Raw genomic sequence first — 27,496 nt, forward strand, 5'->3', positions numbered from 1 at the left:
AATCTGAAGAACATTCTCTCTCTCTCTCTCTCTCTCTCTCTCTCTCTCTCTCTCTCAATTCAATTCAATTCAATTCAATTCAGCTTTATTGGCATGACTGTCGGATAGTACAATGTTGCCAAATCATAAAACATGTAACAAGTTATACAGGTATAGATATCTAAATACAAAATATAATTAAAGAAGAAAAAAGAAAGAAAGAAAAAAACAAAAAAACATACATGCTATATTGTAAATATAGTATGACATAAGTCAATCGGTTGTAAGATACAGGGTAAATGGTTACAGAGGGCAGTGAAGAGACTAAAGAGGGTTCAGCCTTTGTCGATCATGATATGGCAGGAGGACACATACTGTGCTGCCAAGTGGAGACATTTCTCTTTTTCTCCTAAGATATAACACAGTTTGGCGATGTCACTTGCTTGCTGGAATTCGGGGAACATTTGAGTGATTTGGGTGAAGTACATTTCTCTGATGTTGTTATATTTGCTGCACTGTGTGAGGAAGTGCAGCTCGTCCTCTACGACTCCATCAGGGCAGTGTGAGCACAGTCTGAGCTCTCTGGCTCTCCAGCTCTGCTTGTGTCGGCCCGTCTCCACACTCAGACTGTGCTCACTCAAACGATACTTCGTCAGGAGTTTTCTCTGACGATAGTCTTTAGTTTGGATCAGGTAAGGTGCCAATTGATAATCAGTCTTTATTCTACAGAAGTACTTCAATTTGTTTATTTGTGCTATTTTGATTTGCCAGTCATTGATGTAATCTTCTTGGTTTTTTTTTCTCCCTATTTCTTTAATTTTTGTGAGTTTTGACCGAATTGTTGGATTGAGTTGGTGTGTTTCCACTAAATAATGCAAGGGGTCATTCTCTGGGTGTCCTGCCCTGTATGTGAGCGCTCTCTCTCTCTCTCTCTCTCTCTCTCTCTCTCTCTCTCTCTCTCTCTCTCTCTCTCTCTCTCTCTCTCTCTCTCTCTCTCTCTCTCTCTCTCTCTCTCTCTCTCTCTCTCTCTCTCTCTCTTCCTCTCTCTCAGTCAGTCTTGGTGATTCTCTGGCCATCTCACTATACACGAGAGACACATTTTCATTGAATGAATGAACATTGAATGATTTTTCCAGGTTTGGTTGCCAGGTCTTTCTCAAATTCTCCCCATTACATGGCTTGGCATTCACACACAAGCATTCACACCTTCACATATACCGCATGTTTTCTAATTGCAGGGGGGAAAGGAAGTACCCGGAGGAAACCCACAAAGAATCAGGGAGAACATGCAAACTCCACACAGAAAGGACTCCTGGCTCAGCCACCTGGTACTTAAACAGGTTGCCTTTATATGCACATGGACTTAATGACAATTAAAGACAATTTATTCGTAATCTGCAGGCTTCAACTTTTCTGGGACGGTTTTCCACAAGGTTTAGGTGTTTAGGTGTTTGCTTATGGAAATGTTTGACCATTCTTCTAGAAGCGCATTGAGAGGTCAGGCACTGATGTTGGACAAGAAGGACTGGTTCACAGTCTCCGCTTTTATTCATCCCAAAGGTGTTCTAAAGGGTTGAGGTCATGACTCTGTGCAGGCTAATCAAGTTCCTCCGCACCAAACTCACTCATCCATGTCTTTATTGAGTTTGCTTGGCACACTGGTGCGAAGTCATGTTGGAACAGGAAGGGGCCATCCCCAAATTGTTCCTACAAAGTTGGGAGCATGAAATTGTCCAAAATGTCTTGGTATGCTGACACACTAAGAGTTCCTTTCACTGGAACTAAGTGGCCAAGCCCAACCCCTGAAAGACAACCCCACACCATAATTTACACTTGACAAAATGCAGTCAGGCCAGCACCATTCTCCTGCCAACTGCCAAACCCAGACTCCAGACAGAGAAGCGTGATTAGTCACTCCAGAGAAAACATCTCCACTGCTCTAGAGTCCCGTGATGGCGTGCTTTACACTACTGCATCGTACACTTTGCATTACACTTGGTGATGTAAGGCTTGGATGCAGCTGCTTGGCCATGGAAACCCATTCCATTAAGCTCTCTACACACTGTTCTTGAGATAATGTGAATTGCTTCCACTTTGTTATAATAGCACTAACAGTTGACCATGGAAAATATTTATTAGTGAGGAAATTTCACGAATGGACTTATTGCAAAGGTGGCAAACTATCACGGTACCAGGCTTGATTTTACTGAGCTCCTGAGAGTGACACATTCTTTCACAAATGCCTAGGTACTTAATTTTACACCTTTGGCAATATAGTGCATGCCACAACAGGGGGAAAAATACTATTGCAACTTCAATTTCAAGCCGACTTTAAATGTGAATTTGCACCCAAAACACATCAGCAGACTTAGTTAACAATTTTACTGCTGCATAAAACAGCAATACCTCGTCTTCAGCATCATAAATGCGTGAAAGACTTTTGATAACCATAACACATGCATTGGGCCTGCCATACGTTTCAGGTGAAGTGGAAAGCCCCTGCTGGTTAGATCTCACTGGCTGTCAGAGCGCAGCTTGAATTCAGGGCATGGAGTTTTATTTTTGGCATGGAAAAGGGGTAGGTCACCATGTCCTGTTGCTCTGATCTGTCCCCACCGCACTCACACGGAGTTGGACCCTGCAGACGCACACTTAATTGCACAGCAGTACTTGCACAGGTAAAAACAAAACACGCAGTTTAGCTTTCATTAACAGTGTGTCTGTGATCTGTTAGAGGGTGTCTGGTGCATGGCTCTGTGAGAGACGTTAGGCCTCTGCTCATTGTGCTGACTGGCACTATACAAGTGCCTGCTTTAAAACCATTGAAAGCTGCTTTGTCATTTAACATCTTTGTTGGGCATTATATTATAATAGCCAGTGTGTGGCATTTGTGCACCTTGTAAATGTATTTCACAGTACGTATTAACTGATATTAATTTCATATCTATTCATCTCTTTTGCAGACCAGAATCATCTCTCTCTTCTGGCCTCACTGTAAGTCTCATGAATGCTTATAGCACTATCATCATACCCGGAAGTATTTCATAAAAAAAAAAAATACTGCAATTGCATGTTTTAGAATACACAGTAGCATAAACAACGATTTAGCATGAAGTCTTTCCACTATTAATGGAACAGACGCATTATGCTAATAGAGCCTAAATCAAACAGGCATGTCTAAGGTTTTCAGCACTCAGACACCTGACACAGGTCTAAGCAAAGCACACACTCACACAGACCTCAGAACAGTTCATTAATCAGGGAGGGTATTAGGACACTGAGGTTAACATGTTTGACAACCAGATACACAGATTAAAAAAAGGCAATAATTATCTATCTTATGTATTATAAGAAAATGATTAAATGCATTCTAATGAAAGTAGTTATTAGTGTAATTTCCCCCTCTGTGCTGTTGTGATAGAATTGAGCCTGGGGTGTTTATCTTATTGTGGTTGCAGGATGTGCAGTCTTTCCGTGAGCAAAAATAAAATGTAGAGCAGCTCAAGATCAGATTTCAGGGACACTACTGTCACACAGGCACTAGAATACACACAGATACTAAAGTAACCCAGATACAGAGGGAGTCACAGACTGTATGTACACGCAAGAATATTACAATATTGACCATTCTGTATAATGGTCAATTTGAATTTGATAAGTTCATCATATTTAAGGGTCATGTATGCTTATTAACCTATTAACAGAGGACAAACAGATAATCCTGAAAAAAATCACGGTATTTATATGCCTGTGAAATGCAGGATGTCTAAATGTAAATATACATGGAAAGACATTCTACAACGTACTATGTATATTTTTATTAAAGTATGGAATTGAAGAATTGAACAAAGAGACAAAACACTCCTGGAAATTGAGTTTTATTTGTGACAAATACACCTTCCACTGCACAGTTGTTTGTTTGATTGGTTAAGGCTACTTAACAGAATATTATTCATTTATATGGAGACAATATTTTAAAAGACAATCACGAGAAAGGAAAGAAAACTAAATGAGAGCAGGGCATTGAGAGTAAGAATGCTCAGGAAAAAAAAACGCTAACTAAACCAAAAGAAAATTTGTATCAGCTAGAAAGAAATTATTCAACATTTTGACAAAAAAGTATATATATTTCTGCATATTTACTTTCTGTAAATTACGTTTGTTTTCACAAAAATACTTATATTAAAAGAAGAGGTGTTGAATACTGTTCCTCATGGTGCACCTTCCAGCAGAGTTTAGCTCTAGCCTTAATTAAACACACCTGAACCAGCTAATCAAGGTCTTCAGGATCCTTACAAACTTCCAGATAGAAAGTTGTGTCAGAGCTAAACTCAGAAGGACAGGATTAGAAACCCATGATTTAACGGTTGACACATTAATGTGATGTTATTGTAACTAATAACCACACTGTAAATGTCAATTGTGATTAAAACAGCATCTTTGTTTCCAAATATGTAACTTGTTACAACAGGTTATGTCACTCACTTTTACTTTTTTTCAATTATATTTTTTATATAGAGTTTTTAAAGTTACAACTTTATTTTCATCATCAGTAAAGTTATTCAAAGTGATTGAGGCCTTGGCACCACTTTGATTTTAGGGGTAGTTAAGGGATAGTTCACTTTAAAATAAAAATTCTGTCGTCTTTTACTCACCCTTAAGTTGTTTCAAACCTGTATGAATTTCTTTCATCAGCTGAACACAGGGGAAGATATTTTGAAGAATGTCAGTAACCAAACAGTTAACTGGAGCCATTGACTTCCATAGTATTTTTTTTCCTATTATGGAAGTCAATTGCTGCGTCCCAATTCGCCTACTTATACTACGTCCTAAAAGTATGTACTCTTTTTGTGAAGAAAAAGTATATACTTTTGAGGGTGTAGCAGAAAAGTATGCAAGCTTCGGGACATACTACTTCGCCATCTTTAACGGACTCTGTCGCTTAGTTACGTGCATCCCGTCACCGTTTATCTGCCCTGTCAATCATCGTCAGATTCGTCACAGTTCAAATCCTTCACATTCAGTTTAATCTCCTACCGTATCGGAGAGAAATGTAGCCGCTCGTTGATCTGCCATTTATGGGTCTTTAATGCAGAGACTCTCTTCATGTTATTGACAGTTTAAATATAATGATGCATTTAAAAGTTAATGGCCAAATGTGTCATTACAAAAGTTCTCAATGCTGCTGCGGGTGAAATATAATGTGACAACACTGAATAAATATATTTTTGTCAGGTTAAATATTGATAGTTGGTCACTCAAACCCCTTTATCTAAATTTCTCTACTTAACCGTCGAACTCGCACATCCGTCATGTTTGTAGTTTTTTAACGCTTTTTATCCGCGTTTGTAATCGAATCCTCGTCCAACTCGCAGTGGGTTGTGGGCAATATCAGCCGTTAAGAGTGCCCATCGATCCATACTGTGAATTCGGACCGGAAATAGTAAACCATCCGGGAATCTTTGGAATACTCTTTTCAACATAATACGATTTGGGACATACTAATTCTATTTTCGAATACTATTTAGGATGGATAGTATGCGAATTGGGACCCAGGGAATGGCTCCAGTTAACTGTTTGGTTACTGACATTCTTCAAAATATCTTCCCTTGTGTTCAGCTGAAGAAAGAAATTCATACAGGTTTGAGACAACTTGAGGGTGAGTAAAGGATGACAGAATTTTCATTTTAAATTGAACTATCCCTTTAAAATATAAGGGACCAATTAAAACGTAAAAGTTTACACACAAAAAAATGTGTGGGTTTAAAAAACATTTTTTAACAGTGCAATAGCTGAAGGACGGTCATCACATTAGCATCCTGTCTTCAGACATCTTTTCCAGCTAGAGAGAGAGAGAGAGAGAGAGAGAGAGAGAGAGAGAGAGAGAGAGAGAGAGAGAGAGAGAGAGAGAGAGAGAGAGAAATCATCAATTATCAATTTAAGCATGCGGAGTGTATCCTGCATGTGACCCTCAAGTAAAAATGTAAATATCAAATTAGCTTCTGGGTGTGGACAATAGGCTTCAAATTAATTACATTTTTATTTAAGAAAATACATTTTTTTAAATTACATTTAAAAAAAAGTGTAGGACTTCCTTAGAAACAAATTGAAATTAAGTAGAACGATAGTAGAAAGTAGAAAGATTAAATAGAAAAATAGTATTTTCTTGTAAAACATACTCTAATAATATTTGTTTTATTTACAACTTAGATTTTTTTTACAGTATATATGTCCCAAATGTATGTAATGTATGTAAAACGTTCGAATTCTTTAAGCATGTATCAAGCATGATGATGTAGTGATATTCCCAGTTCATATGGAGAAAGAGAGATCAAGTTTAAAACCAAAGTTAGCGTTCAGTCTAAATTGAAGTTTTATTTTTAATACCAGACATGTATTTGTGGCTTGTTTTTAATGCAGGTGTTGAAATGCTGATGGCTTTAAGTTATGGTAGTCAGCCTAGTCTGCTTCCACAGCAGTACCCTCCCCCTATACTGCCAAAACCAGGGCGAGACAATGCACGCCTGCAGAAACTCATGAAGAAAAGTGGCAAAAAGAAAGTAGGCACTTCCTCTCAGACACCCATCCCATTCCGGTCAAATCTTTCACCAGTAAATGAGGCCAGCCCTGACCTGGAGCACAGTGACCACTCCACACCTCCAAGGACTCCAGAAACCCCTCTCTTTAGCAGGACCCTTGAGTCTCGATATTCCTCCAGCAGTCCTTTCTACCGTCACTCCACCTCCCCATACTTTCACCCCGCCAACTCACACTACAGTTCCACGCCCACACTGTCTGCACAGTCGTACTCTTACCCTGCCCGATCGCTGGAGCACCAGATCGCACCTCTATACACATGCTCATCTATCCTTTTTGACGATGACTCAGAGCAGGCCACAGATGCAGACCCAGATACATCCTTTGAGATAGCCTTCAGTCAAACACTACAGTCCAGTTCATCAAGAGTAAGGACAACTCACGGCACATTCGGCGAACAACAGTCCTATCAAGCCTCAGTGCAAATACAAGCTCCCCATTTGGCTCCAGTTCGACCTTCCGCTCCAAATTTGACATCAGCCTGTGCAACGGGTTCCCAGACACAACCATCAATCTCTCAGGTTCCAGTGAGCCAATCCAATGTGGAAGGATATAAAAACATTGCACCTGCACTCATTACTCACTCACCTCTCACAAACAGTCACGTCATGGAAACATCTGAATCACAATTCAAGACTCCAGCAATGGAGAAAATAGCTGCTTTTCCACAAACAACAATTTACACTCCAAAAACTTCATTTTATGAGATATCAAAGCCCCCTATTCAAGACTCCTGGGCCTGTGGTTCAGCTTTACAAGAAGCACCATCTAATGCAAAAAATCAAGAGATAGATGTTAATCAAAATTCAGGAATAAGGTATGTTCAACCACCTCCTAGTCAGATGAATACACATGTAAGCTCAATAAGAACTGTTTTTGAAGCTTCTGCAGATAATCAACCCTTGTTTGCATTCAACTCTACATTATCATCCACAATGGAGGCAAGAGTCTCCACAGAAAACCATCAGGAACCCATATTTCAAAATCACAGGCTTCAACCTCCCTCATCGGTTAGTGTAAAAGCTCAGAGTGCAGCAGTTGATCATGATGATGGCCTTAAAAAAATTGCTGTGGATAAAATAATGAACTCCATTCCAAATGGTGTTGTGTTCCCGAGAGGACTCAAACCATTCATTTCTCATGCCTATTCTGAGGAATGCTTAACACCAAAGATTTCTAAATGTGAAGTTTCCTTATCTAAGACCCCTACCGAGACTAGTAAGTCAAGCTCTAGAGCATGTGAGGTGCTTACATCTACAGTTCTACAGGAGTATCCAATGACTAAAACTGAAACTTCAGAAACCTGTATAACGACACCAACCAAGCCTGTTCCAACAGATGTAAGTGAGGAATCATCCATGCCTGTACCCTCCCGAAACTACCAAACCCCCAGTACTCCTGTATACTGGTCACCAAGACCACCAGCACGGTTTGTGGGCAATCAGAGGCCACTGCAAAATGATATTAACGTCTCGAAGCGAAAGTCAACATACTATGGTTTGACACCTGCTGAATATACTGCTTATGGTGGAATCAAGGTGAATTCACATGGTGATTTATCTGTGTCTAAGCCTGAAGTACCAGAAGATATTAAAAACATGACATATGAGAATTACATGTCCAAAACTACAAACAAGACATCTCAAGAAAAACTTAGCTTTATATCTGATTTCAATGCAGAGAAATCCTCAGCAGGTTCAGAGGCTTTACAAACTTCAGTGGGTGTGCAGCCCTCACAAATCGCGATGACAGACCAAGCAAAGGTACTAGTAACTGAAATAGAAACTGTCAATAATCCCACTTTGGAAATAGCAGATCAGAGTTTAAAGGAGCAAGAGACGATATCTGGAGTACAGCCAAGGCCTCTTGCTTTAGTTCCTGAAGATGCAATGTACCATGGGCTTCAAAATGCACCTTTAAGAATGGTTGTAAATCCCACTGCTGTAGCAGAGGCTCATAGACAACTAAATTCAGGACCTACAGACATCCCCACCCCTCCTTTTGCTGCAGAGGGGAAAAAAATGCCAACTTACCCTTTTCCCCTGGCACAATCAAATATTCAGAACTCAAATATAACCGGATTGTTAACAAAGAATTTCTTGTCGGTTCAAAATATCCCGGTGCAAACAGTGCAGTCAGAGACTGCACACAGATCTATATATCCAACAGAAAGTTTTAACCCGGCATCAGTGAAAATGATGCAGTCACACGTTTCTGCAAATGAAGAGAAGAACACCATGACATGTTTATCAAAAAGTTGTTTAGAAACCTACTCTGCTGTCTGTGATTCTTCTACTGCCATCTTTACAGGCAATCAACTCCACAATATCATAAACACCAACGAGGAAGGTTTTGCTGTAAATAAAATCACAACAAACTCAACCAATATCACAGATTCTAGAATGCCATCTGCAGACACCAGAAGTTACACTAAAGTCCCTCCTGATATTAAACGTGCAGCCCTCTCAAAGCTAGAGGAAACTAAATCTACAGGTCATTCAATGTTAGGTTCATCTAGCTATACAGTCCCATTAAAGACAGAAATAACCAGACATGAAGCCACATACAAGTCTAATGCAGCCAGTCCTGTAGTTTTGCCCAAATCAGATATATTTAATTATCAAAGTCCCCCTAAAACAGATATATTTAATACTGCAGGTCCCTCTAAACCAGATGCATTTCAACTTGAAAATACATTTAAATCAGGTGTATCTAATCCAGCAGTTCACTCTAAACCAGGAGAAAATACTACTGATGTTTTATTAAACCCAAACTCAACACCTTCCTCCTTGAAATCCACTGCTAAAATCAACCAAAACACAGAAGAAACCAAAAGTCAGCAAATGCAGAAACATGAAAACAATATGAAATCTATTCCAAGCCCTTCAAACAAAAGAAAATCATTATCCAAAATTCCCTCAGATGGACAGCTATTTTCAACTGCACCTTACTCTGAGGCTCTAGTCACACACTTGGCAATGGATAAATCCTCTAAACAAGAAAACGTCAATGAAAACGTAATACCCATTAGTGGTGTTATAAAAGACCCATTGGTAGATTTGGAATCAGACTTACAGGACTCCAATAAAACCCACACTGATTTCAAAGCTGCAGGTAAAGTTAAAGTTGAATTGAAATCAAGCAATTCAACAACACTACAAAGGGATTCTATCAAACCATCAAATAACAAATTGAATATGGATAGTGTGCAGTCCAAATCCTTAAATTCTGACACTCAAAAACCTTTACCGTGTTTAAACATCAAAACTTGTAAAAAAGCTCCAAATGCAGAAAATGGTCTTGTTGCAATGCTTCTCAAGGCTGCCAAATCTCTACCACACTCTTCATCTGAGGAAAGATGTGCTAAATCCCAGACAGAAGCCAAATCATCGAATATAGATGTAAAGGCACAACATATAACTGCTCCGAATTCAAAAATTGATCTCAACACAGATGCTGAAGTTAAAGTGATAAAGTCTGATACCTCAAAACATCAGAAGTGTTTAAAAGATTCATTACCCACTGAAAGACAACATGAGGCTAAGGCTATAGCCACTGAAGATGGCAAGTTTAGCAAAGAGACTCCTTCTGAACCTACACCAGATGATCAGAAGAGACTAAATGAACCCAAGGGTGCTCAGAAACCCAAAGGCCTGAAAGCCAAACTCAGTGGCTGGACAAGGCTGAAAAAACACATGGTTGTTGAACCTGATGCCCCCAGTTTTCCAGAGCCTGATGCGGAGAAAAATGCTCAGAAAGCAGATATAAAAATAAGTGGTAAAGACAAGTCTGCAAGGGCCAAAGAACAGTCATCAGGTGGACAGGATGTGGTCAAAAAGAAAGATGAGCCTAAGGTAACAAAAATGTGGGATGCTGTACTTTTTCATATGTTTGCCACAAAGGAGAACATTATGAAGCAGATACAAAGCAACAAAACCGAAGAAGAGCGCAAAAACATAGAGAAGGATGACCAGTTAGTCCCATCCTTCGTCCACCGTCTGCCCATCCTTCTCTACAGCCCGCGCTTCGATGCCCGGAAGCTGAAGGAGGCAGCTGCCAAACCTCTCAACAAAATAGCTACTTCCTTTGAAAGAGGGCTGCTGAATCGCAAACAGAAAGGTGAAGAGCCGAAAGACTTCAACAGAACAGCTAAAGGATTCGGTAGCTCTACAGGGAAAATGGAAGATGTTTGATTGAATATCGAATGTAAAGTGTAAAATTGATTTCAACTACAAAATTATCCAATCGTGTAGCATTGTAGTGCTGTAAATATAATTGCCTTATTCTTCATGAAATCAACGACGAGATCAACTATGCACTGTACTCTGCTCTGAGCAGTGCAGTAAGGGGCTGGTCAGCAGAAATTGAGGCCTAGTGCATTCCTGCTGTGAGAGGGCAACTGATGGGTGCAGCTGTTCGTGATGTGGCGGGAGTGAGTGAGGAAGTGAGCAAGGATTGAAAACGTAATGGTGAGAATGATCAAACAAGGAAAGTGGCTCAGAGAGCAATGTGGATGGATCCTGGGTTTCAGTTTGCTCACGTCAGCTGAGCTGGGTGGCGCGAGCAGACGTGTTCTGAATAGAGAGTTTAGAATGGGACGTCCTGAGCGGTGTCAAGAGCCTTGCTCAGAATGAGTTATGACATGATGGCCATGTTGCTTTCCAAAAGTGGAAAGCTAGAACTAGAGCATGAAAGAAGGACATTTAAAATTAAAAATGAAATCTCAATATGTTGATCATGAAATAAGACCTTACTATTTTCAGATGTGTTCATTTTCACTTTTCTTAATATAGGATAAAACCATTTGAGTTTTGGATGTTTTCTTACTGACACATTTCTAGTGAAATGTTGCAAGTGATTTTATGCTTATGGATTAATTTGTTGTTCAGTGTCACAAATATTCATTAGACTGAAATGTGTGACGGCAGGCATGTGAGATTTACAGAATACTACCCAGCTGCCAGACAAAAAAGGGGAAAAAACTTTTTATAAGCTCGCAATTATGGCAGCCCTTGTACTTCAGGGATCTCTGTTGGAAAATCCAGCTGATTGTAATGTCATGCTCTTTACTCACTCTATGCACATAGTAGTTCAACTTTAGCATGAATCTGAGATCTACTTCTGTGAGAACTGACTACATATATCCTAAATGAACACTTCAAATGGAACCAGCACAGATTTTGTTATGCATGATAACAGAGAAACCACAATAAAATAATCATACATGTGCCCTACCGTGTACACCCATAAGTTATTTTAATATAGCTCAGTGTGTTTGATTCTGTAAATAACCAGCGGAAAACAAAGCTAATGTACAGCACATTATCATAATTGAGTTACTTTAGTAAAGCATGAATTATGTGTAGTAATGAACATGCTGAATTTATATTTTGTTATTTTGAGTAAAAAAATATGAATAAAGAAAATACATTTCTTACTTGATCCTTAGTTTGTGTCATCAATGAAGACCTTCTCATACTTCCCGTGCCCATTCTCAACAAATTTGTATCTTTTTCCAGCTGATCCCTGAAAAAGATCAAATTATAACCTTTAAACCTCCAAAACCAAGTGAAGGGGACTTACTACTAAAATTAAACTAACACTTTAAAAATGCAAGAGAATGAGCCTGTGTTTAATGTGAACAGCCACACTCAAATGATGATTGTAACTGATTCTGGTGTTGTTTATGGGTTGTTTTAACAGTTAAAACATAATAGAAGTTTAGAAGAAGGTTTCTTTAGGGTTTATCATGGTTTAGTGTCATTAGGAGTCATGATACCTTTGCACATGGTTTATCCTGTGACAAGCCGTCTCCCAGATTCTCCCACAATGATTTTATGTTACGCACCTCACCAGCCTTAACATCCTGACACTAACACACATAAAGAAAGATAATAAATGGCATAGATTAGTTCAAGCCTTAACCAGTAGATGGCGTCATTGAACAACAGGCTTGTTTCAGGGATCTCTCCCATCACATGACCTGCCACAGCATGAACTTTAAACTTACAAAATCGTTTACATTTTCCATAGGTTTTATCCAGAAAACACATATAAATAGCAGCAGTTCAAAACAAAAAAGTCACAAAAACAAAGCAGACATCAGACATTTTTTAAAATAGCTGGTGTCTTCTAACAGAGTCCATGGCATTGCAGGACTTTAACCCAGTGGACCCCCACTGACATTTTGAAAGAGTGAGAAAACACCCAAATCCTTTTACTCAACTATTCAATATGTAGAAAAAGAGAGATAGGAAATGTTTACCTTATTGAAAAGGATTAGAAGAACAGCAGACACAAGAAAAATGGAAAGAAGAGAACTAAAGTTGAAGAAAAAGAACATATAGTATACAAAAGAAGAAAATTACTTTTAACAGGATTCAAGAAAGAAACTATTCAATTAACATTCAGAGTCCCTTATAAACTTACAGCTGCTTTGGAGGTGGGGCTCTTGGTGTTGACATCAGAGTTTCCTTTCACCCATTGGTTAATTAGATCTGCCACACCCACATTCATTCCCTCTGTATCCTGAATCAGATGAACAAAGTCTTCATTTATTTATTCATTTAATCCCTCACTCACTAACTCAATTTTAGTGTCAAACCTATGATGGCAGAGAGTGATGAATGCACTGCAACTAAAGGAGACACGAAAATACAAAAAATACCAGCAAATTAAGAAAACATCATCAATTTGACAACACCACGTCCTGCAAATACTCACAATGCACATCAGGATGTTAAAATAAACAAACAACAAACTTAGCCTTTCAGGTCATCGACAAAACCGACGAGTAGACATTGAACAAGCATGTCCCAGCCAGGTTTGTCACTTTTAATGGTCTCCTGTACACATTTCCATTATAGTCTGTGCTATTTTCAGTGGTTTGTGTTGTGAGCATTTGCAGTGCATGTGTTGTCAAACTGATGAAGATGTTTTCTTAATTTGCTATTTATTTCTAATCTATTTGCAAGTTTTCTTCATGAGCAGTACATCCAGTGCTCAAAGTGGGCCGATAAGCATCAGTACGCAGTAAGCACTTATTTTTATCTGTAGCTTACCATCACTTCTTTCTTTTTTTTGCGTACTGGGACTTGCGTTCTGTTCTCAGAAAATAAAAATTCTGTCATCATTTACTTTCATGTTGTTCTAAACCTATATAAATGTCTTTTGGGAACATAATTTAAAAAAGGGTCAGAGTCTAAAACACTGAACCCTAGTGACTTGATATGTAGTAGAAAGAAAGAAAGAAAGAAAGAAAGAAAGAAAGAAAGAAAGAAAGAAAGAAAGAAAGAAAGAAAGAAAGAAAGAAAGAAAGAAAGAAAGAAAGAAAGAAAGAAAAACACTGAGGAATTCTTCTAAATATCTTCGTTTATGCTCCACAGAAGAACAAAAATCATAACGGTTTGGCACAACATGATGGTGATAAAATGGTGACAAAATTTCCATTTTTGTGTAAAGAAAGACATAATAAATAATGTATTGATAAACAGTGGATGATCATTTTGAACCTTAGCGGACACAGCCCTCGTTGAATTCTGATTCCAGGCTTCCCCCGCCTCAAACAGGGTCTTCCGAGCAGATACGGGCTCTGGTGGTGTTGGGACATCCATTAGCTTGACTACATTTCCCTCTTTATAGCACTCCTGCACATGCACAAAAACACACACTATGATATTATATAATTATTATGATTATAATATTACGCTATCTGATTCACAGCAGAGACTATGTGGTAAAACACCTGTTTAATTCTCAGCAACAAAGCAAAGTAACACCTGGATCTATAATACACACCATGCCATGGGGCTTTTACACACTTCCTGACAGTGAGGTGGCAGGAAAACAGAGGACCGGCTAAGAGCACAATTGTTTGTGCGAGTCAGTATGACTAATAGAAGAGATGCCTGTGCATGCAGGGTGTCTGAAAGCACCTCGGCAGTGAGATCAGAGTGGTAAACATCAGAGCAGGTGTACGTAAGAACTGGGTGTGGTAATGAGAGCTGCATGTGTAAAGAAATCCATGTAAAAGCAGCAGCATTTAACTAAGCAGGTGTATTTATATGAATATAAGCAAAAAATGTAACTATAAATTGACATTATACAAGTGTGTGTGAAGATAATTCACCTCAATGGCATGGTTGTACTGCTCCAACCTGCCATCTAACTTCGAGATGATCGTGGGAGGCTGGGTCTTCTTTATGCTGTTCCTGTTTTCACAAACAGATGAAATATTACCTTAAGCGCGCCACTGTTCTTCCAAGAAACGTATAATCTCAGAACAAGTAGTGACACGAAGAGGGTCATGACTCATAAAGTAGTGTGAGATACAAACAAAAGCAGAGTGAAGTATATTGTTTATACTTCATGCCAGGACAAAACAATGTGGAAAAGAATAGCCAGGCTTCTGAGATACATGTGATAAATGACAAAACAATCCTTCATCATTTTCTGTTTATTGAGCAGGAGAAGGGTACATAAAGAGAAGCATGTCAAGTCATGTCTGCCTGCCTGAAAGGCGAACCATGTTTCAAACAGCTGTTCATTCATGAGTTAATCATTCATGTGTAGTGTTTAGATCAAACAGAAAATACGGATGAACCCATGATGTCACACCACAGCACAGAAAAACAGTTCTGCCCCTGCTTCTTCTCACACTCCACACTATGAGGGGATTTTTTTTATACAATGAATCCTACAATAAATCACTTGTACCCATTGATCTCAATGTGTACGTGTTTCTGAAGTCTACTTACTTTTTTTTAACGGAGCGGTTTAGAGACTCAGTCCTCTCAGTAATCTGTAGATTGAAAAGTAAAGCAACGTTTATTTGTAAATGGATTTGAAGTATGTATAGAATCCTAAACATAAAACCCTTTATGCCAATATTTCGTGCAACGTTTCCAGGCGAAAGGGAAAAAGTGAAATGCAGTGCAACTTCATTGGGCAACAGATGACGATTGCAAAAAGTAATAAGTAGTAAGCCATACTCTGTCAAGATTTTGAGCCATTACTCAAAAGCCCACTGATGTTGTAAACAGATTATTTCATAATTTCATTGCCGGGGGCTTTGCTGATCTTCTAAATCCCTGTAACTGGTTGACCTTTCTTTCTTCCACTTCAGTTTGACCCAACAGTAAAGGACGAGGTGCTTTTGTATGTGTGCGTTCCCAAAATGTCTTCCTGCCTCCAGTTTCCTGTGTTTATAAAATGTCATCATTATATGTGCTGTTAAAAACTGATCTATTGCCTTTAAAGTAAGTCTTACACACACTGATATATTCAGGGCACTGAGGTCACAATAAATGTTCTTACATAAAAAAAAATGGTTCACTAAATGCGTCACTTTATCAGGATTTTATCAGAAAATTGCAAAAGTAAGACAGAAGGGAATATGATCATAGACAGACAGAACAAACACAAAGCAATTATAACTGCAGCTTTATAAAGCAAGCGTAAGGTGCACAGTACTAGCAGACACACACAAACACTCTAATCCTATCATGCACATGCAGATAGTAAGCAACTCACCGAACTTGCACCTTCTGATTGCCACTCCTCACCCTCAGCCTGAAACCAGCAAGCAGACGACACACACATACAAAGCACCTCAGCAATGTAAAGCATATGCTTCATGTTCTGCAATCTTTATCCCTCAACCCACAATACCATTGCAAGAAAAATCAGAACCACACACAGCACATGGAAGACATCAGTCACGAATACAGCACATAGAAGATACCAGATCCAGTTACAGAGTGAAAACACCACTGAGCACAATGCACAACTGTGTGTTTTGTATCATGTTGTATATCAGTATCTGTTATTCATAAAGGTGATTTGAGCCAATTATGCACTGAACAAACACCACCAAATTGTACAGATGTAGTTTTCTTCATTAAGGTATTTCCTCATTAAAGGTCTCTACAATATAAGTTGTTCAGGTTTATTATCATCTGAGAAATTTGCCCTTACAGAAACAAACAAGATAATCCAGTCTTTGCAGAGTGTCCTGCTCATGGTGGGTCACACTCCTGCAGACTTTAGCTCTAGAAAAAATGTTTCTAATAATCCTGAAACCCTGAAGTCAGTTCATTTTGTGGAGATATTTGCATTATATTTTCAGGCATGCTAGAATATCAAAAACTGTTGGCCAAACTTACATTTAAATAAAATATTTCAAATGAATCTGACATGAACTGTCCCATAAATGTAGTTTCTTATGCTAAAATAGCATTTAAAAATATTTCCGGTTGGTCCAGCCAATGCGCATGTGCAGTTCTGTTCTGTTTCTATAGCTGTGTTTTCACAGGCACAAAAATCTAACATTGCTGCGAACATAACTGCGAACAAAAATGTGTAGAAGGCTATAAGATATTTTTTCATTGCATTTGTTCTGAGCCACTTCCAAATGTGGTTTTAAATCAAATACATACAGTATATGGGTATCTGTACTACGTCTAAACATGCATATCAGTTTCCCATTGGAATTCCAACCCACCACAACTAAAGAAAAAAAAACTTTTACCCACAAAGATAACTTTTCTTTAGGTTATATTATGAATCAGAATCTCAGAGCTTATTTTATGTAGGCAGAAACTTTATGTAATATAGGTAATAGAATGCATGAATACATAAAGTAAGACTGAAAAGCACTGCTGAAAGTTTCATTGTATTTTTCAGCAACGAGGTAAAACTGTTGCTGTTTATGAAGTAATTAAACTCACAGCTAGAGATGCTGGACAGACGCAATTCACATGCACAATCTTTTTCTCTTACCACACTACATTATTTTACTTCAGAATTCTAGTTCTAACCACTGTAGATATTAGGGTACTTGGTTCGATTGCCTGGACCGAACCCGAGTTCGATTGCTTCCCCTTCCCCCTGCCCCCGCTGACTGTGTTCATATTATATTATTTGGGTCCGAACCGAGGTTTGTGTGCGTCATCAATCAGCAGCTGTTTACCTAGATGAAGGTGGCGAAATGCACAGTGTTGCTCCCGTCATTTTTTTTTTTAACCATTGGTTTTTTATTACCAAAGCTTCAGTACGTAATGGCACTAGCGTCTATCTGCTGCAAATGTACTGAAAATGCTCCAAAGAACGCCGAAGACGAGCAGAAATGAGAGCTACAGCTCTCTTCTTGCAGCATGTCAGTGACGCTTGTAAGGTAAATGAGTGAAACGCGCACAAAACACACATTTTTATCAAATCATTCATCATAATAGTGGTTCACTTCCACGATTTAGTATGATTGCATTCACATCAGCAGCGAACCGTACCAGAGTTTACATGAACCGAACCTTTTTAAGCAGACTCGGGTAAGGTTCGCGGGTGCGCACCCAAATTCGGAAGAATTCGTTCACATCATCCAAACAAACCGAACTGCGGAACAAAAGTGCTAGTGTGAAAGCACCCTTAAATTAACTAACAAGAACTACTGGAATTTTTATCCGTTCAGTCAAATTTTGTGATTCAAACATCAATGAAGGCTTAAACTTGACCTTGCTTGCAAGTGATCATAAGTGGGATAATTACTTCTGCTGTGCATTAAAGGGGGGGTGAAACACTCAGTTTCAGTCAGTGTCATGTCAATCTTGAGTACCTATAGAGTAGCATTGCATCCTGCATATCTCCGAAAAGTCTTTATTTTTTTTATATTTATATAAGAAAGATGCGCTGTTCCGAGTCTTTCCGAAAAAAGCCGAGCGGGTGGGGGCGTGTCGTGTGAGCGGAGCTAAATAATGACGTGTGCTCGCTGCTGCTATTGTGTTGAGTCGAGTGCGTCGTAAAGCTGTGTCATCCCTAACAGCGGGAAAAAAACTTTATTCAAAATAAAAATATGGCTTTTAATCAGATAAAGCCATACATCTATGATCCGGAATCAGACCCAGAGGCTGAAGTTGAACAGGAGCAGCAGCAAAAACGACTAGAGCAGGACGTCTCTATGTGGTAAAAGTTATACACTAACTATATAATATGCTTAGCGGCTTGTGTTATTTACATATTTATACTTGAATTATATCGTCGTATTTTTGTCTTTGAAGGTGTACATGTGGGAAGTGCAGTTGTGCACGTGTGTTTGTGTGTTTACGCGTGGTTTGTGTAGACAGTAAGCGGACTGGTTTTGCACGGCAGGTTAAGTTAGTGTTTACATAGAAAGACATGGAATAGTAGCACATTTGAATGAAGAAGCGTGCTTATTTAGTTTACATATTTCCCCCCTCTTTGTGTATTGTTGTTTGGAGTGCTTTTACAATACACAAACATAAAGTTACACATATAGTGGCCAGCTAAACAAATGTACACGCACTACACATCGCATGCTCCATTGATCAATTAACTATACGTGATCATGTTTGGGCTACTTGATGAGCATAGGCAAAAACACAGACATTTGAAGCAGTCTCACTCACCCTTCTAACGTTGGGACTGCTCCATCATTCAGCATTAGGCGATCGGGAAAATCCGGCGTCGAGCTGGGCCTTGTTTATGAAACAGTCGGCACCGAAATGCAGCGAACAGATATAAACATTCGCGCAACTCAGTTGCTGATCCGGAAAAGCAAATTACATCCACTGTTGCCTTAACGCGGGGTTTTTGGGGAATCTGTGCAGGACTGTCTTGGTCTGGCAACCAAAAACGCACTTTTTTGGTGACATTGTTATGTGCACATCACCTGTCCAGCATCCTACAAGCCAGCGCTTTGATGGGCGTAGCCTGTTACTTTCGCTCTCTCCCTCTCTCTCTCTCACGCGCTTCCGGTAGAATTGTCCGTAAGGCCCATACAAGGAAATTCCGCCCCCATTAACGTCAAGGGGACGTCAAGGGGACGCATGATCTCTAAAAACTTGCCGAAACTTATGACTAACCGGAAGTAGTATTTTTGACAAAGAAATACTCCCATCAAACGTCCACCTTAACTTTTGAAACTTTTTCTATGTTTAGTATGGGATTCCAAGTCTTTAACAGTGTAAAAAGATCAGTATGCATGAAACAGCATTTCACCCCCCCTTTAAAGTCAAAGAATTACCAGACAGATCATTTTTATAGACAGCAATGTTGTACTATTTTTTATCTTGTGCTTGAAAATAATAAAAGTATTTTTTAGAGTGCAGACCTTTTATATCTTAATGCAGCCATTTTAAGTGTGAACCACAATCTCCAATTGATTTATTCTAGTTTGGGTTGGGATTCATCTATAGTATACGTAGATATGAGTCATGTTATAAGTAAATACAAACTGGCAAGACAAAAAAATGGATATGGTCAAAGGAGCGGATATGTGCAAACACAGCATATGGGAGCCACAGACTTGTTAATTTTAAATTGAATACTGTTTAACAAGTGTGTGTGGACATATCTGTAACAAATCTTCAATTGCAATGTCATTTTGAGGTTCGATGTGTCTGATGATGTCATACCATGTAGGAGGGGCTCCTGGGGCTGAGAGGACTGAAGGGCTCCTCTGGATCTCCGCTGGATATACTCAACCTCTTTAACTTCTCCATCACACCCCTCCTCTTCTTCTCTCTCTCCTCCTCTCTCATCATCCTCTGCACCTCCTCATGAGTCTGATCCCCTGTTTCTCTGTTCTGCGGGTTCTCCTCACTGTCTTTCACAAACACTTCCTCCGACACACTAAATACAACAAGATTGATAAAGAAAAATGATTCATGAATAAAGTATTCTACCTCAAATGCAGTGTTTTTTTACCTCTCTGGACTGCTGAGAGCTGCTGAATCAACTGTAGAGTCCATGTTACTCTGTATCTTCACTCCTCTGAGTAAGATTAAATGGGCTGAACTCAGGAAGGACATTTGTTCTGGGGAAGTCGTTGTGAAACTTGTGTGGTTTTATCATGACATTTCTCAACACAGAGCAAACTCTATTGCTGCCCAATCATTGGTACACTCTTCTCAAACCGATCTCCAGCATGGCTATGTCTCCATATAGCATGTCAGATGCTTTTTCATAACCGTCAAAGGAGTGATGAGTGAGGTAAGCAGTCACATGTTGCTTTAAAATTGTGATTGGCAGGATTAGATAAACAAGCCCCCCATTTAAGAACTTTAAATTTAAATATTTTTTTTTATATTTTTAAAAGCCTTGGACCCACTTTATATTAGGTGGCCTTAACTATGTACTTACATTTAAATGATTTAATTTGATACAATGCACTTATTGTGTACATACATGTTTTTACATTGTACCTCCACACCTGTCCCTGACCTTACCCTCCAACTCAATATTTGCAAAAGTGTTTTGCAATACAATATCAATACAATAAGTATATTGTACTTATTTTTTATGTAAGTACATAGTAGTTAAGGCCACCTAATATAAAGTGGGACCAAAGCCTTTAATAGCGTATGGTATTTACATAATAACAGCCAAGTATATTCGTTATTTAAAGTTTATTTAAAGTTTGAGTTTTAAAAGTTGAATAAGTGCAGCAGAACAAGAATGACTTCAAGTGTTTGAAGCTCTGAAAATAAAAGTGTGTGTCTGTCTAAGCCTGTACCTGTCATTTATTCTCCTGCCCTCTTGTCCATTTGTGCTGTACTGTCTCCCATTCTGTTGTAGGATGACTGTGGAGGTGTAGGATATCTTCCTCTCTACCTTCTTTTCTCTCTGTAAAAGGAACAGATTTAGAAGCTTGTATGTCCGCTGCATGAAGCAGTTATAGTAGGGACATTTGAAAGACATTTAAACGACACATTTGATGCACGACTGTGTTGAGGTGAAATTCATTGCTAAATATTTTACCTTCTCATCCATATCACAGCTTGGATTTTGTTTTTTCCAGAAAGATGATTCATGACCTTTAATTCTCATCGGATCATCCTCCTCTGCACACCACCGTCTGATCTCTCCCTCCTCCCTCTCTACAGCTTTAATGTTAGCCCTTCTTTCCTGCTCTCTGGCACACCAGTCTTCATCATTACCATCCTCATCCAGGTTTTGCTGATTTGAAAAAGGGGGTCGAGTCTGTATAGATGGGGCGCTGTCATACATGTTTAAATCATGCAGTTTACTATGTTGAGCAATGCTGGAGCAGAGCTGGGGTTTTGAGGGACGAGAGCCATTGAGATGTGTTTCAACATTTTTATGTTCCATTTGTTCCTGTCTGCGCCTGCTTAGATGTGTCCAGTCACTGAAGCCTTCGTCCTCTTCCAGGGAGGATGGAGGAGACCTTGGAACCAGATCATTCTGACCCCTAACAAACAGTGAAACCCTTTCAGATATGCCACTCACTCAGATACCGATATGAGAATAACTAGTCTATTTACAAGAGTTAATTCTGTTAGAATAGAATAGAATAGAATAGAATAGAATAGAATGGAATAGAATAGAATAGAATAGAATAGAATAGAATAGAATAGAATAGAATAGAATAGAATAGAATAAACTGTAACTGTATAAACTGAGCAGGTGTGGTCTTGTCACATATTCACATACAAACTCACAAACAGATTAACACAACACAATGAGTAAAACAGAGAAAGTTGGCTTGAGCCGCAATCTGGGGGTTGAGATTCCATGGAAACAAAACAAATACACACAACACAGTTTCTTCTATGTATTTGATGAAGAATGGAGTATGCTTTAAGGTTTTTGAAACTAACTGGTTGTCCAGAGTCTGTGCAGAGCAAGGGCTGTCCTGTGGAGTCACATTAGCTTGAGAAGTCTCAGTAGAGGTACTGGCTCGTGAACGCCGTCGTCGTTCTCTCTCAATTTCTTCTGCATCCTCCAGACTGCGCTGAGCAGTGATCCTGTATACACAAAAACAAGTAATGAAAATGAATAATAATAATAATAATAATAATAATAATAATAATAATAATAATAATAATAATAATAATAATTCACATGTTAAAAAAAAAAATAAGATAACTTAATCAAATGCTGCATTTGTGTTGTGCATTAAGGTAAACAGAAGCTGATATGTCTATATCTTGAGGTCAATAACGCATTAGGCCTGTCGCGAAGAGTCAACAAATCAATTAATCCCGATAAAAAATGAGCTTGATCATTTTTCCGGCCACAATAATTGTCATTTGGATGCTTGTATGCGTGTCTGTTTAGGAAGGTGTTTATACTCGACGCACAGACAGAGGTGCTGGAATGATGAGATGTCATGCTCGGCCAGATTAGCCTGGAACTCGTGCTTCTTTGGTTGTGGAGCAACACGCAAAGTTACAAAATTTGACGTGTAAACCGCCAAGGGTAATGAGGTCTCACGCACTGCGTTGACATAATTTTTTGCCGTGCACACCCTCGCGCTCGTGCGGACGCGTCGACAAAAAACAAGGCGGCATTCACGCGCATTCGGAATTATCGTAAATACTAGTTTTCTAGGTAAAAATTGCACTTGAACACCCTCCATTATCAAATTTCTGATAGCACGTGAAGGCGGCATTAAAGCTACACTGAAATTGGCAGTTTGATAAATGCAAGTTAATTATTCAGTTCAATCTTTGTGTGCTAAAAAGGCATAAGTTCCAGTAGAGATAGCTATACACATTCTCCTTTTTTGCCAAATAAATAAAAATGTCATCAATGTCTTCTCTCTTGAGAGATGGTCAAGTCAAGTTCAGTTTGGGCATGATTGCATGATATTACATGATTAAAACATTGTTAATACTTTATCATAAATTGTGGATAATTAAGTTATATTATATTCTGAAGTACATTTTTGGAGTGTTAATGATAAAAAAAAAAAAACAACAACAACAAGAACCATACAGAACCGAAAACCATGACCCGAATCTTGGGTTTTGTGAATGCCACCCCTAATATGCACCTAAAACACAATCATCCGTTGCAGTTTTCATCCATTTTATTTATTGTTTTTGGTATTTATTCAAGTGCATTATTATGCCATTATCATTATTTTAGAGGAAAATGGTCTCAAACGACAATATTATCGTTTATTGCAATAATTTCTTGGCCAATTTATCGTCCAGCAAAATTTGTTATTATAATATCCCTACGCATCATCATTATTATGACAGCGATAGGGGTCATCTGACAGATGGTAGGGTCAAAGATGGACAGGAAGTAAGTTAAACAAGGACAGGAAGTGCAGGGTTCACACTGGCAGGAAATGGCTCACAGGCTTCCTTTATGGGGGCTGACATTACAGAAACTAAACAAAACCACTGTATCAACACCTTTAATTAAATATTTATATTATTGTGCTGTGTAGTTTTCCACAATCATCCATTAAATCACAAGTTTTACTTAAGTCTCTTCTGCTAGACACTTTACACACACCTCTGGGAACTGATGCACTATTTGCTAACACTTTTTAAGTATTCTTCAAGTTCCTTAAATTGAGTATACTTAAGTAATGGTCAAGTATATTTTTAAGTATACTGTAGTATACCAATATTAATGTAGTAAACATCCAAGTGTATCATTTCAATACTGATTGGGACTAAATTGGCCCAGTTTTAGTATATATAAAGTATACTAAAGTATACATTTATGTGTACTAAAAGTGTAACTGTAGTAAGTTTAGTTACTTTCATTTTTTTGTTTTTAAAAGTGCACTTTGAAGTAGCCTAACAGTTAACTACTAGTTTAGTAGTTTTATACTGGAAGTATACTTGTTAGTTTTCTTTGTGAACATAACATCATAGTTATAGTTTACAATTTATATACTATCTTTGCATTTTAAGTATACTACTATGTTCCTATTAAGGTATTACATTTGTATACTTCAAATATGCCTTTAAACTCTTCCATTTTAAACACATTTTATTCTAGTTTCATGCATCCATTTTATCAACACTTAAATCTGGGCAAGTTTAAATGAAAAGGCAACATTTTAAAAAGATAAAAAAATCACATTTTTGTCAAAGACTAACTTGACACTGGACTGGAAGGATGATCAAAACACAGATTGGAGTAGATCGAGTCCATCAACTCCCCCAAAGCTTCACAGTCGTTTCCTCTTCATGGGGTTGACATATGCTTATTAAAGGTGCACTGTTGTATTTTTGCAGTAAAATATCCAAAAACCACAAGGCCATTGTTATATATTTTGTTCAGTTACTTACAATCTCAAATGTTTCCAACTATTTTGTAAATTAGGCATTTGAAAATTGCTATTTTAACCAAGGACCCGGGATGTCTGAGCATAGTATCTGAGGGAGTCACCTGTCAATAGCATTATGCCTGCGTTACCCTCGGTTTCCGGTTTTGTTTGGCAGAAACGATTCACTGTTAGCAGTGTGAACAAGTTTCACAGCAGCCCGAAATAACGCCGGCGCCTGGCAATTTTGTCCAGTCCTATCATAATAAAAGTCCCGCTGCACTGGGGCGTTTATTCATCTCATTAACAATCGCTCCAGCGGCTTTGCTCAACTCCACAACACATCGGTCCTGCTCTGCTTAATACTAGAGTAACGTTAATAACTGCACCTATGCACATTTCTGCCTGAGTCCTATTTTCCACTAGCCTTATAAGCCAGACCCACATCAAGATGTTTGGTCTGGAAACTCACCATAGACAGGGCTCAATCCGAGAGGCGGGATGACCAGTTGTCTTTCAAACTCCCTCTGCACGCGATAGAATAGCGCTACAACCAACCAGAGCAACGAAGGTGAAACAGAGCTTGTTGATAGATTAAACATTCGCTGTATCCGGTCGGCAGAACACATCTTCCCTTTTTAAGAATGACTTCAGTGCCGTTCTTTGTTCTTTTCTTAGAGAAAAGCTTAACTCCAAATCTTCTAGAGTCGCGGTTAAAGCGGATTCGAAATATCGCAGTTCGACAGCCTCTGTGTTTACTAGAAGCACGCAAACGCAACTCGGCTGTCATCATTATGGCCCCACCCACCGACTCTATACACGATGTGATTGGCCTAGCACGAGTTTGGCGATTACAGCTCAGAAGGGTATTGAGAGTTGCTAGACGACACTCGCGGGCAGATTAGATTTGCTGCCGCTAGGGTGCGTCTAGATTTCTAGGCTAATTTTCCACCGGCTGTGAGGTGAAAACCACATGTCCCAAGATTCTGAGCTCAAACTTGGCGTCATCAAACTACTCCTTTGTTTTGAATAGGCGCCCTCTAGTGGACGGAAAAGTTGCATAGGGCAACTTTAATGTTTGATGATTACTTTATTTTACATTTCCATTAGCAATATTTTATGAATTATTTCTGTTTGTTCACCTATGTTTTGATATAGAGATTATGTACTTTCAGAAGATACGTAATATCGCCAATGACCTGTGCGTACATTAGTACACTAGTAGAGCAGCTCACACAAACATTCTGATACATTTCTTTATAAATATTTTCGAACAATAAGTTATATAGAGTTACTAAGTAGCCCAAATAATTCTGTCAGTATATGTCAAGTATACTTAAGTGCAATTTTAAGTATATTTCTAATTACATAGAAATTAGACTGAAAGTAAACTTTCTTTTTTTTTTTTTTGTTTAAAAGAAGCATAGGCTAAAAGCACACTTGAATAAACTTTTTTTGTAAAGGAATATTGTCTTTAACCTGTCTAAACAAGCAACAGTGGTGTTCTCATTTCTAATATTCTGGACGTCCTTCCCCAAGTAAACAGTAGTTTAGTAAATCATAATTCCATGATCATATTATGTTACACATGGAAGAAGAAAAACACATACATCTTTCTAAACTGTTGTGCTTAGAAAAAGCAGTTATTCAAATTGTTCAACCACACACATTCTGCTTACACATTTGAATCTGTTAAAACACATATCATACCGAGAACTGAGTAAATAAACATAGCAAGGCATTAAAACAGAGTATAATGATAACTGCACTATGTCCTTTGTTTAATAAACCCAGTGTGAGTGGCTGGGTGTTGAAACAGCTCACATTTTCCGGCACAGTTTAGAGGATCTCCAGGTCCTTAGGGCAGAGTGGGAGGGGGCCGCTCTGTATCTCAGATCCAGCAAATTTAGAGCAGGGGGTGATCTGATGATGTCACCACCCTCAGGAAAATTCCAGTAATAAAAGAAGCTATTCAAGCCTGTCATTGACATTTCATATGATGTCATGAATTGACTCACCATGTGTCGTGTGAACAGCAGCCATCTGGGACGTTTTTGGGACAGATTTTACTTTAACTACAGACACATCCTCAAGACAGACACATTATCATTTCATGACATTGCTCACAACTATGTAAAAACAAGAATATAACCTCAAAACACCTCGGAAGCCTTGGTGATTTGTGTTTCACTACATCCGCATCTATGGATTCTTTAACCACAGAATTTATATGAAATGCAGAGTAATCGCAAAAAAAAAAAAATACTGACAAGATTTGAACCCTTCCTTGAAGAACCCCCTTCCCTTGAAACACCCTGAAGAACTGGTAAACAGCATAACTCGTGCTCTGAGTTCCCCTCTTGACCCCTCTGTCCTGCCTGATAAACTGTCTTAATGAAATGTAGTGCTACAGCATTTCTAGATAAAACAGATGATTGTTATAAGCAAGTGAGAGTTTAAAAGTCATTATTTAGGTTAAGTCAAGATTCATGAAACAGGATTTAATTAACTGCAGCATACTCCATTTAAAGGCAAAGGAACTGGTGTGACTCTGTAGATCAAAGACTACTACCCCTCTGACCAAATGGCCACACACACACACACACACACACACACACACACACACACACACACACACACACAAATGAAGAACATCTCACCTCTGGAGTTTCTCTAATCCCTTTTTGCTGGAATTCCTTCGTAGGATTGAGCTGGACATTATGTGTTTCACTGACTCAATACAATATCTGACTGCTTGGTTCTGTGATTCTCTCCTTTCCTGTGAGTCCCCTAAAGGGTGTGAATGTGCTCCCCCTCTTTCACCCAGCTGAATTTACTCTCTCTCTCTCTCTCTCTCTCTCTCTCTCTCTCTCT

At 38.7% G+C, this 27,496-nt stretch overlaps 2 protein-coding genes across 3 annotated transcripts; one reads left to right on the forward strand and one right to left on the reverse strand.

Moving 5' to 3' along the window:
* Window positions 1-1,224: 1,224 nt before the first annotated feature.
* LOC137071232 (uncharacterized) lies at window positions 1,225-11,803 on the forward strand. Its single transcript, XM_067439047.1, has 3 exons — window positions 1,225-1,307; window positions 2,943-2,973; window positions 6,400-11,803. The coding sequence occupies exons 1-3, from the start codon at window positions 1,266-1,268 to the stop codon at window positions 10,767-10,769; spliced, it is 4,443 nt and encodes a 1,480-aa protein (XP_067295148.1). The 5' UTR covers window positions 1,225-1,265; the 3' UTR covers window positions 10,770-11,803.
* lsp1b (lymphocyte specific protein 1 b) lies at window positions 5,634-27,496 on the reverse strand. Of its 2 annotated transcripts, XM_067439060.1 has the most exons (13): window positions 27,283-27,496; window positions 22,209-22,355; window positions 21,349-21,799; window positions 21,104-21,213; window positions 20,004-20,220; window positions 16,108-16,146; window positions 15,333-15,376; window positions 14,705-14,786; window positions 14,088-14,222; window positions 13,006-13,104; window positions 12,356-12,448; window positions 12,015-12,102; window positions 5,634-5,821 (listed from the first exon to the last, which is right to left on the reverse strand). In XM_067439060.1, exons 1-12 carry the CDS (start codon window positions 27,339-27,341, stop codon window positions 12,022-12,024), a joined length of 1,557 nt encoding a protein of 518 aa, XP_067295161.1. In that variant the 5' UTR covers window positions 27,342-27,496; the 3' UTR covers window positions 5,634-5,821; window positions 12,015-12,021. The 2 variants fall into 2 exon arrangements, with proteins under 2 accessions (XP_067295161.1, XP_067295170.1); XM_067439069.1 differs by lacking the exon at window positions 16,108-16,146 and having other exon boundaries at window positions 27,283-27,492.

The sequence above is a fragment of the Pseudorasbora parva genome, chromosome 1 (genome assembly GCF_024679245.1).
Source record: "Pseudorasbora parva isolate DD20220531a chromosome 1, ASM2467924v1, whole genome shotgun sequence".
NCBI lineage: Eukaryota > Metazoa > Chordata > Actinopteri > Cypriniformes > Gobionidae > Pseudorasbora > Pseudorasbora parva.